This window comes from Manacus vitellinus, unplaced genomic scaffold (assembly GCF_001715985.3).
Source record: "Manacus vitellinus isolate BGI_N305 unplaced genomic scaffold, ASM171598v3 scaffold_58_pilon, whole genome shotgun sequence".
Lineage (NCBI taxonomy): Eukaryota > Metazoa > Chordata > Aves > Passeriformes > Pipridae > Manacus > Manacus vitellinus.
In genome coordinates, this window is record NW_021940671.1 from 3167871 (window position 1) to 3180613 (window position 12743).

General features: G+C 42.2%; 1 protein-coding gene across 1 annotated transcript in view; it reads right to left on the reverse strand.

Moving 5' to 3' along the window:
• Window positions 1–10784, reverse strand: part of MED13L (mediator complex subunit 13L) — a 92897-nt gene extending 82113 nt beyond the window's left edge. The window contains 2 exon segments of the mRNA XM_029963293.1: window positions 6179–6262; window positions 10675–10784. Coding sequence (XP_029819153.1) covers window positions 6179–6262; window positions 10675–10784 — 194 coding nt within the window.
• Window positions 10785–12743: the final 1959 nt, after the last annotated feature.

The following is a 12743-nucleotide window of genomic DNA, read 5'->3' on the forward strand; positions in this document are numbered from 1 at the left end:
ACGCCCGCTAAGCATGGGTACCGACCAGCTGCTGCAGATCCTGACAGCCCTGGCCTGTCTGTGTGGGTAAGCACAGTTTTTGATAGGAAGCAACTGAGAGAACAAACTTTTAAATATCCTTTTTGTGTTCCTTTAATTCCCCGTTTATGTTTGTAGTATTTTTCCTTTAGTTTCCCTTTTTACTAACCAATATCGTGTTATCCATAATATTGTGTTAAGATCCTTTTTTGGTATCCCTTTTTCACTAGTTAATACTGTATTAAATGCTGTTCGTAGTATTTGTTTTAATGCCACCCGATAAGATAGTTACTTTGTATCCTTTTTTTTCTTTTTAGTTTTTAATCCCTCTTGCTAAGTTTATTACTAGTATTATTATTCTCACTGTAATAAAAGATATTTTGTGTGTTTGAGTATTTTTGGCACTTGTCTTTATTCCGGACATGTATCCGAACGTACTGCTACAGTTGGTCAGCAGTGCCCTGTGCTGGGACTCCAGGGGACACAAACACCCAGGGATCACAAACACCCCGGGGACAAACTGCCAGCCAGGTCACGCTGTGAGTGCCAACCCTGCCCACGCTGGGAATTCCTGCATGGAATGAGGGTCCCAGGGTCTGCCAGGGACACACAGGCAGTGCAAATGCCACCCCCACTCGTGCCAACAGCACTGGGGTACTGCTGCACCCAGCCAGGAGGTCCCTGCAGGAACAGCCCCTCTGTTATCAGTGCTGGGGGAGAAGCAATTCCTGACTCACTCCTATCACCCAAACCCCCCCTCTGATGGGCTGAAGGACCCCCAGCACCTCCCCAGCACCTCCCCAGCACCCCAGGGCTTTATCTGGGCTGCCTGGCCCGGGTGATGCTCCCAGCAAACAGCTGGATGAGACACTGCACACCTCCTGAACCAGCTGACTGGGGACACAGCCCAGAGGAGCAGGGCTCCAGTGACACCCCACCCCATGCAGGGAGCCCTGCTATTGTTCCCAGGACTTTATCCTGATGGCCAAGGGTCAAGGAATCCGAAGAATCAGTGCCTGGGGTGGCTTTGCTGCTGCCTCTGTAATGCCTTTCCCCCGGGAAGGCAGAGGGAAGGGCAGGCCTGGGTGGGAGCTGCAGGATCAGGGCCCCATCACCGAGGGGCTGCACAAACCCCCCTCCAACCCCACTGGTGTCCCAAAGCACAGCTGTGCAGGGGCACTGCAACCTGGGGCATTGCCAGGCTGCTCCCTGACAGGGCTCACCAGCTCTGACAAAATGCTGCTTTATTACTTTCATTACTACATAAAAAAAACCAATAAAAAGACAATTGAGTACCAAATACCCCTTAATTTATAGCTTATCTAGACAGTTGCTTTGGTGATAAAGCACAGGAACGTTACTATTTTCAGCCCAAAATGCTTTTTCTCCTGCACAGTTTTTTTGCTAATGTTTTCCATCAAGGTTTTTATATACGAGATTCTTGGAATATGGCACAGACAATCAAAATAATCCAAGACTACCAGCAGCATATATAACAACAGTATACATATAACATTAAAATGGTAATGCTTGAATAGCCTTTTCCCAAACCACCTTAACAGCAACTTTAGGTAACCCATAGTTGTTAATAATGTTTTGCTGGTTTTTCTATAAAACAGAAACCCACATTATATTGATTAATGATAATAGATTATTATACTTGAATAAAATTATATTAAAGTACTTTAAAATAACTGAACATAATCAGGACACTTTGATATCACCTTGATATATTTTCAGCTTTTGCTGGAAAATGCATATGAAAAAACACTTATTTTACAATCTGTATTTCAATACTATTCCTTCTGCTAAAATACAAACACAGACCATATTCCAGTGGGTTCACCACCCAAGATTTCAGAGAAGGTAAGAGTTAATTCAGCTTTAGCACACACAGGATTACCAATTAAAATAACACCAACCAACCACAGATGTAACACAGCAGCTTGGTGTGTTGGCTTTACTGAAACCATAAGTAATCCTCAGAAGAAACTCAGCAAAGATGAACAGAACATTTCAGAACTTAAACCTCAAAAATATGAAAATATTTCTCTGGGAACTAAGCCTCTTAAACTGAAATAGAAAAGCTTATTTTTACAGGGGTAGGAAGAATTATTGGAAAATACAGAATATTTCTTATTACTCAGTATTTCCATCACATTTATTTTGACAAGTCAAGAATAAGAACCCATTATTTCAAATTAAGTCAGATTGATTTTTATTATTTTCCTCCCTGGTCTTTCCTCATTTATAATGCTGCTGGCAACACTGTAAATATTTATTTCTACAGCATCACTGTGCACCATTTTCAAGCAATGTATACGACCACATTACTGATTTTTTTAAAAACCATGGTAAAATAGAAGTACACAAACGTGCAGAATCAAAATCATTTACGTGACTTCTTTTTCTCCAAGTGGAGGAAATAAAAACCTCTCTGCACCACCCTCTGTGTGCACACTCAGTGACCATTTCTCAGCTGAGGAATTCAAATCTTAATAAAAAAACCAAACAGATCACTTCAACTTGTTTCACCATGTCATCATTTAATGGAACACCTACACACTGTTTGCCAAAAGGAATTATCTGTGCCCTGCCATGTGCCAGGAGCAAAGCTCCCCGTGGGATTCTGAACAAGAATTGCCCCTGGAGCAGCTGATGGAACCTTTTCTTTTGGAAGAGGGGATGACCCATAAATTAGCCAAGCCACGAAAAGCAACAGTTATTTTTTCAGGTGCTCTTTGCATTTAATTAAATTGAAAACAGCTTAAATCATTTTAAATTGCTCATGGAGTTTGAACTCTGTTGAACTATACTGAGCCAAACTGATTTTCCCCACAATTTCCTACACACCAAGAAAACAATCACAGAAGTCATTAGCAAATACTCTCCCATAAGGTGATCATAATTTTTTTTTCAGTAAGATGTTTTAACATTTTATTGTGGTGCTTTCCCCAAACAAACAAACAAAAAAACCTTGTACAAAACTTGGACAGGGATTCTGAATAGACTGTGAGGAAGAATTTTCACCCCACAGTGGAAGGCACTATCAATGCCTCGGATCAGACAACTTCCGTGAACTCCAAACTTAAAGATTTCCTTTGGGAAGCTGTGTAGAAAAATAATCAAGTTTGCCATTTTCCCTTGGTAGTGTGGAAGTTATTTAGACACACACTGCTGTAGCACAGACCATAAAACATGCAGAGTTGTTTAGGAAGTGACACATGATATTAAAGATACTCGGGAAAGAAAACCCACAAGTTCTGCACTACATTTCCTGTCAAAAGGGTCTGGTCTGCCCTGTAAAGAAAACAAAACACAACCAGAGAGGGATCTGCCTGGAACTCCCTGTGCTGTCCCCTCCCTCATCCTGCAGACAGACCCCGGGAAGGCAGGCCAGGCCCTCTGGGTTCTGAGGCTCCTCTCCCATCCCAGAAGTAGGTCAGGGCCACTGCCAGGTTCCACTTCCCCCCTGACTTCACCCTGAAATCACAGACCTGCTGCCCTGCCCTCCAGTGCCACTCACAGAACCCACGGCCCTGAAGGGATTCACTCCCTGAATTTACTCCTGTGGGGTTTAATCCTTCCCTGTTCACTGACACCCAGGCCCAGACTCCTCAGTGTGCTCCTGAAATGAAGCCAGTGCCTCTGATGTTGGACATTTGAGAGGACTAACTCTGCCACAAGTACAGAAGCACAGTTCTTCGTTCTAATAGTTCTGTTTCTTTGCCAGAATCAAACCTGCTGCTTTTCACCATTCCAGGGGGTACATATCCATGTGGATCTATCTCTTTCCACACTCAGGGCATTTTCAACAGGCATTACCTGCCCCCACCCTTCAGCCTGACCACTGGACACACATGCAGCTTATTTCTAGTGTTTGATATATTAGCACAACTATGAATAGTATTTTTTTTATACCACTTTTTTTGGTTATGAAGGCATTACCCACAGTGCTGAAGCACCTACACACTCTCAGCTGGCCCCTTCTTCCTGCCACTGCTCCTGCTTGCTTTGTCTGGAACAAGTGGCTGCTTAGAGCAGGAGTTTCACAAAGAATTTATCTGGAATTAGCAGGAATCAATTTGTGTGAAGATAGCTTTTTGTGCTGTACTGAGAAAGAAAGCTTAAAAGATTAAATAAAAGGTGTCTGGACAGATTAGTCCCCAAAGCCTCCCACTACTTGCTGCTGCTGCCTGCAGGTGACTCTACTGTCCACTTTTGCAGTCTGGACTACCATATTCCAGCAAGATTAGTTAATTCCAATGATATATTTATAGCAGAAAAGTTAACAACCTGAAACAACACACAGCCTATTTCAAATTAGGCCATAGTTATGATTGCTGAATAAGTGTTTTTGAAATGGTGCATATCCAGAGGATCTACAGCGACAAGGACTTCATGAAAAAAAAACAGAGAAACCAAACAAACATTATCTTCTTCAGATCAAGAGTCTACCCTTCAACCCTAAAATCCTCAAGGCTGGTTTTATACATGGAATGTTTCAGACACAGACTGAGTTTAACACGAACTCAGGTTTTGTAACATCTTGCAGACCAGATATATTTCTGTGCCTACTGAACATCCACTTACAAATGCAATCATGCCCTGCAGATCCTGGGTGAGCAATTTGGTGTCACACACACGTAAATCAGACACAGGACCTCCTAATCTGCCAGAATTCTAAGGACACGATCCCCTCCATGCCAGTGCTGCTGCTGTTTTGGACAGACATCATCTCCTGCATCACGTGCCTCGTTTCTTAAATTGATACCGGCAGGAACAGAGAGGAGGAGACTCACAAGTACATTTAATCTGAGCGCTCAGGCTGCAGTGACGTGGGTAAAACAAACAGCTTTAGCTGAGAGGAACTGCCTCCCCGTTCCACAGGCTGGAAGTGACCACTTCTTACGTCACTTAGGGGAATTAATGTTCCAGAAAATTAAGCTCGATGTTGGTGTGGTCAGGAAAGTGGCAGGGAAAACACGAGGGAGGAAGGTGGTTACGCACAGCCAGGACAGGGGAAGGTACAAAGAAACCTGGCCCTTTGCATGGCTCCTTGCCATTAGATCAGTGTGAAATCAGAGGTTACACACACACAGCGTCAGCCACAAAGCAAACAGCAAAACAAGAGGCGACCCCCTGCTAAGTTAACGCTTTCTGGTTGGAGAAAGGAGGCAGATCCCTGTGTAATTACTGCATTCCCTCAAAAACAACTGCTGCTTCCAAGCACCTGGTTTACACAAGATCTGTTACCGAGCCAATGGATTGTAGCACTGCACTGTAACGCTTCTGTAGTTAAACAGAGCAGAGGGAAAATCACGTGTGATGTGCAGAACCTCCACTGCCACCAGACACATTGCTGTGACTGCAGCCGGGCTGGATGGAGAAGTTGCCACCCCACTTCATCTCCACTGCTCATTACCTTCAAATCTCCCAGCATAGCTGCCTGTTTAGTCACTTCCTAACCCAGTTCTGTCAAAATGATTCCCGTTAGAAAATCTGTGTTTCGGCTTAACTCAGATTATTTTTGACAGACCTTGTTTAGCGGATGACTATAAATGCAAGTACCAGAAGATCTGAGAACACTGTAACCTTTAGAGCTGGGAGAGGAAACGGCAGCGAGCGTGGAGCCAGATATCCCTGTTCCATGGCTCTGTGCCTGTGGGAGAAGGGCATTAATTGCTCCTATAGGTCTGATTTGGCAGCTGCCTGAGCACTGGAAGCTGTGTATCAAGGCTGGCATCTCTAAAGGAAATAAATCAGTGAATCTACGGACTACTTATTTTACTGCTTAAAATGCCAGGTTGGGGTTTAGTGCCCCAGAAATTCAAATAATTCGTTACAACTACCTGCAGTTCTGTTGTATAATGAGAGAAACAGGCAGATGCTGCTCAAAAGATATTAATAAATGTGACATTTCTGTGGAGTTAATGGATAAATACCAACCTCGCCCTCGCATCTTAAATTATCATAACAAGGGCTGAAAACCTACTTAATTGCTTTCTATGTGTGACTGATGGGAACACACAGTGTCTGTGATTTTACTTGTTACACAGTAAAAGAAGTGGAAAAATTACCACCAAAATGCAGCATCAAATTACCATCATGCAAGATAAAACACAGACACGAGCAGGACCTGACACAGAGATCTCCTTACCTTTTGTTAACAGGCTTCTCATCCTTGTCATAGGGTCTGATGAACCATTTTCCAATTCTCACGAAGTTTTTATCCATCAGGCATCTAGAAAACAATTACAGCAGCAATTACTGGTTACATCTTGAGGTGTCATTAAAAGCAGTCTCTGAAGACAGTGAATCTAAGGGATTAGACAACCGAATTTCCATCATATCAAAATCAACTTGGTATTTTTGGGGTTTCACAGAACTTTGCCACTTCCTGTTTTCCCACAGAAGTCACAGAGAATCCCTGTCCCATCACTGATGCTGAACTTCACATCTGGATTCTCCCCTCATCTCTGCCACAACCTTTTCTGCTCGGTGCTGCTTTTTCTGCTGAATGATCCATCATCCTATTTTTCACACTCCTCTTCCTGAACAAAGGCCATTCATTAGTACTGATTCTTTTCTATTCCTCTCAGACTCCACGATAAAGAACATGCACTCCTGTATTTCTGGCATGTCAGTGGTGTAATACAGTATAGGAATGACAGGAAATTGCATTAAGCAAACATTAACAATGAACCATTTTTCCTTCACAGGATCCACAGCACGATTTCAGGTGCTGAAACTTCCATAATTACTGTTCCCTCTGTCAGAAAACCTTCTTCCAACAAATACCCTCCCACATCACCGAACCAGAGCGATAAGTCACCATTTTCTGTGATCCCTTTAAAACTTCACACTTTCCTTACAGAAACTACATATCCTGTGGCTCTAAAAAAATACCCACAGGAGAGGATTCAAAGTGATCAATAACCAATTTAAATTGACAAGTTAGGAAGTGCCTGATGCCTTTCTTAAGTCCACCTCAGCAGATGAATCATGCCAGCAATATGCCAGCACTAAGTGTGCTCCACACATTAAACATGCAGTGGAACGTGGTGCCCGAGGGATCACATCCAGGAATTCATTACTAAGGAATATTTTTCAGTCAGGTACTAACTAATATGCTTCAAAAATTCTGAAAAATTGGTCATTTGTTGCTACTGGTTAACAGACAAGCAATATACAAGCTTTACCCACACATTTCACATCTATTCAGTATTTTTTTTTGTTTAAAAGAAAGAACTGTATTTTTCCGCTTTTCAAAGTTTTCCAATAGTTTGTTCCTATAGCAGTTGCTAGAGACTGGCCAAAACAAAGGGAAAAAAAAAATCAAAAATCCCATTAAACGTTCTGGGAAAGTACTTTCTTCAAAGTTTAGAAAAACTGTGTGATATATACTTCAAAAGCACACCTAGAAGACACAGAGAGGAAATGGATGACTGATAATGTAGATACTAATATGCTCCTGGATCCTTCTGTATAAACTTGGCAGGGTTTTCCAAAGTTAAAACTGAAGAAAATTCTTACAGCACGTTCTCAATTAAAGCAAAAAGAATCCAGTTCAGCCGAATATACCAATATCTTAAACTGAACATGAAAGCTGAGCCAGCAGAGAGACGTTGGTAGAGAGTAAAAAAAAAAAGAAAAAAGAGCTTCAGTAACTGTTTCCCTAGGAAATATTTGCTATCAGAGTGTCTGTCAGTGCCAGCGTGTTTTATACAAACAAAAGGAAGCCTGTGAAGTTTACATCAGATCCCTAAAGAAAATAATCTGTAGTAGCAAAAACTGTAATAAACTCTCCCCCCTCACACACTCACTTCCAGGGCCACATCGCTGTGTCTCACCACAGCAGGTTTAACTGCCTCAAACTAATGCTGCTTTCCCAGGGAAAAAAAAGTCTTCATGGGTAGATTTGGCCTTAAAAATCAGTCAACCCTCCACGCTAAACTACGTCAGGGGTTATTTAAGGAATAATCCCATATAAAACGGGAGCCCTGACTGCAGCAGCACGGCTCTGGGATTCGGCCTGGCGAGCAGGTAATGACAGCACCGGGTTATTTTTGCTGCCTAAGCACTAAAGGTAACTATCCTTTCACAGTCAGCTGCAACAATGGACTTGTGTAAAGAAAAAAAAAAAATCACCCAAAAACCAGGTCATGGAAAGCAGCTATTTAATGATCTGAAATAGGGAGATGAAACGCTCCTCCCGCAGCACTGCAGCTGTCCCAGCACTTCACTGGGGCTTGACCTCTTGTATTTCTGGTTTTTCCATGAAAAAAAAAACAACAAAACAAATGACCCAACAAGGGCACACTAATTATTATGAAACAGCACCGTAATATTTTGAGTACTGTTCCCTCAGCTCTTTTAACGTTTTCCATATTGCCAATTAACATAACCGGATAACTAAAGTGGGTACTGAGGGGGGGAAAATAACACAAACAGTTGTGCAAACCTTCTTTTACTCACATTTCCCAGGGTTAAGTTAAAGCAGAAGCTTCTCCTTCCTCCCTGCCTCGCGTTGTCCCCTCAGGTCCCTCACGGCTCCTTCATGAGGGGCAGCTCCCCCTCACGGCTTATCCTCCCGCCATTTCCTTCCCGCCACAGGCCTCGAGCATCCCAAAACAACCTCCAAAACCCCGCCAAAACAACACCCCAAACCCCCCAAAAATCCCCAACCCCCCCCCAAACAACCTCAAACCCCCCCAAGAACAACCCCAAAAACCCCCCAAAAAACCCCAACCCCCCAAAACAACCCCAAAACCCCCCCAAAACACCCAACCCCCCCCAAAACAACCCCAAACCCCCCCAAAACCTCAGCCCTGTTACTGCCTCAAAACAGAATTCCAGCCTTCTGCTTTATTAATTGAGCTTCTCCTAAAAACACAGGAGAGGATGGGTCTTTACAGCGTTAATTTGTTTTTTAGTAAGGCCCGCACGCATATTGCTATTATTTAAAATAATAACTTTAATGTTAACTTCAGATTTGGTATAACAAACAAATAAACAAACAAAGAGAGATAAAAAGGGAATAACCTGAAGTAAGTTCAGCCATGATACTGTAAAAAATGTCATCAGGAGAGCAGTGGGACGCTCACGTCCAAGGGCGAGGGGCTGGGACTGTGGCATGAGTTGTATCAGTTTATTGTGGCAAAAATCCACTTATCATGACATGAATCATCTCAGGTTATCGTGACAGGATTTGTATCAGCTCATCATGACAGGGATCACATCAGGTTATCAGGACATGAGCTGAGGCTCTCAGCAAACACCTGAGGTGAGTTACCAGCTGATGCTGAGAAAAACAGAACAGTTCTGCTGCCAGCTGATTTCAGTGAGGTTATTTAAAATAAAACAACCAAAAACTTAATTCACAGGAGGTCCAAAGAATAAAAACAGCCACTGGGAGTCCACATAACTGGGTACTATACATTAATAAACACATATCAAATCAATTTTCCCTTTTATACTGCAAAGCTATGAAAGAACTAGTGAACATTCTAGACTTGGAATTTAATGTTTATACTTTTATTCACTCTAAGGACTCTACACCTTTTACAGAAATCCCTTAAAGAGACTGGTGGGATAGAAAATAGGAAACACAGCACCTAATCCTTGTACCTGTGGACATGGCCCCTCAGACTCGCCCTGCTGGCAGACACACAGGGGACACCCTGAGGGGACAGTCATCATACAAACCTCATCACTAACAAACCTACAGCAAAGCAAACAGGGCACAGAACGAGACAAGATCAAGGTATTTGCTTATTTTCTGAAAGAAAAAACAGCCAGTGCTGTATTTTGTAACACAGAGGTGCATTATATTTTAGTATTATTGTTATTATTAGAACTTCAGAAAAACTGAGACTAGTCTAATGCAATTTAATTCTGAGGAGATATCCAAATTCCTAAGAACTAAGACATAATACAGGAAGGTCTTGATGGCCTGAAGAACTGCAGAAATAGGAAGAATAAAACTCTACAGTCCAAGATGCAACGTCACACACTACAGGCCTAATAACAAGATAATCTTCAGTAAGCTTAAGAGTTGATAGCTGGATTAAGAAGAAAAAGCCATAAGTGTATTAACTAATCACAGAATAACTTTGCAGTCAAGTAATATATATATATATATATATATGATCAAGAGAAAAGAATACATTAGGCCTTTCAGAAGCAGGAACTGTTAAGCTTCACCTCGAATATTCTGCACAAATTTAATCAAATTGTGACATACAAGTAACTAGGATGAATGGAAAAGGAGAGTTAAGAGCTTTTAAGATATGTATCAAGACATGTAACCTCAAAGGGGCTGAAGGTCAGATAAAATTATTCTCTGTAAGCACCTCAGGAAGGTAAAAACTTTTCTATTTTGCTTTTGAAACAGCTCCCCAGTAAAAATCTGAGCAGAAATATATATCAACATTATTCTTTGTATGAGTGTTTAATTGCTTGGCACAGAATTTAATAATAAATTACCAAAGTTAACGAGTTATGAGATCCATCTCTACCCTGCTCTCTTGTACTAAAGTTCTATATCTAAAAAAGTGTGGTTTGAGACCAATGTAACATAAATGCTCTGTGGGTATCCCTGCATTATTTCAAGTATCAGAATGAAATATCTGAGAGCACTAGAGCTTTTCTTACCTTTCCAGAAGATTATGAATTGCTTTGAAGAGCAGGGTCCTACACTCATAGGAAAGTCCATTCTCCCAGAATCCTTCTTCCACCACTGCAAAAACATAAAACGTCAACATGCTCAGAACAGGGAAATGCAAACATTTATCCAGCAGCTTTAATTTTCAACTGGAGTTTATTTCATTAAACTCTTTCAACTATTACCTACACTGCCCGAGTAGCTTTAATCTTTACTTGCGGCAGACACGGACTTTGAATTAAGAGAAAAACAAAACCACAACACAAAAGCATAAAAGCAAAGCCATTTGTTTGTAGCATTCAATATTCAAGTACAGGGGTGAGGAATTCGTGATCATTCTTTGCCACCGCCGCTCCGAGCTCCTTTAAAACTTAACCACAGATGCAGACAATCAAGAAACAAAGTGAATCATTAAAGGTGTGAAATCAATTTACATAACTTAAACAACATTAAACAACTCTCCTGAACCTCTCACAGTCGCACTCAAGTGAAATTCCTCCACTGGACTGACTTAAACTATCGCAGATTTTGTGCCAAAATAAAAACTCTGCACTCGGTACCAAACTGCAGGGATTTTATTTTTGAGTTAAAACAAAAAAAACCTATTAAAAAAAGAGAAAATCTAATTATCTCGCATAGAGGAACGAACTAGTCACCTGAAGGATACACAAACCTCCGAAATATCTGCTGTCGTTACTCATGGATTTGGCTGCTAAAAGCACCAAGCGCTGAGCTATTTCTGGTATGCCTGTACCAGATTCCAAATCTCATTCAGCCACAAGACGCAGAGTGAAAAGGGATGATTAAATAACTTCGTCAAGGAGCAAGAATTTGTTAATTGTCTGAGCTCTGTCATTTCAACTTTACAGGAGCAGTCGGCACATCTTTAGAAATGCAAACATAAAACTCCAGTGCATGTCAAGCGCTGAACACTTAACACCCCTCCCCGGCCGATCTGCAGGAGGAGACCTCCCAGCAGCACGTCTGTCGTGCAGAGATGATTATCTAAGGAGAGTTTACTCGACAGCCACGTTTAAAGTCGAGCTTCCAAGGAGTCGGTGCTGCCTGTTAAACGCTAATATCGGCGGTGTTCAAAGGCCGGAGCCCAGCGCTGCTCGCTTATGTGCTGCTTCCCCAGGACCCGCAGCTCAAACAAGAGGAGGCACATTTTGGGTGTGGAGGGTTGGGATATGCTAATGTCGGGAACAGAGTCTCTCTCTCCGCGTACAGAATGGAAAAGGCAGGTTTCAGTCCCTAAATCACCTTATCGAGCGGCACAGGACTGCCCCAGAGGAATGGAAAGCCACGCTCGTGCCTCGGGAGGAGCCAAAACCCCTTCCTTTGACAGCACGGAACGCTGGAAACCCTCCTGGCACCGAGGGGGTAACGGGCCATGGCTGTTTACTGTCCCATGGCCTCGGGGTTGGGTTTGAACCTGTGTTCCTGAGAAACTCCGAGCCCCCCGCACTGTCAGAACTGTTGATGTCTGAATTCTCCAAAGCTCCGAACTACCGAAGCCCGGGCTGGTACAGGATTGCACTTAAAAACTACACCATCCCCAAATACATCAACAGTTATGTTATATATGTGTGTGTGTATAATATATGAACATGTATACATATAATATGTATGTATACATAATATATGCTTTTATTTATTTGGGAATTATGTAGGGTTTAGTCATATCTTGAGCTGTGCCAGGGCAGGTTTAGGTTGGATATTAGGAAGGAATTCTTTCCAGAGAGGGTGCTCAGCCATTGGAATGGGCTGCCCAGGGAAGGGGTGGATTCTCCATCCCTGGAGGTGTTTAAGCTGAGACTGGATGTGGCATCAGTGCCATGGGCTGGGAATCACGGCAAGGTTGGACTCGATGATCCCAGAGGTCTTTTCTAACCTGCTTGATTCTCTGATTCCATATGCAATTTTAAAGTTACATATATCTATATATGTCTGTATGCCTATATATACACACATATATATATTACATATATCTATATATGTCTATATGCCTATATATACACACATATATATATTACATATATCTATATATGTCTATATG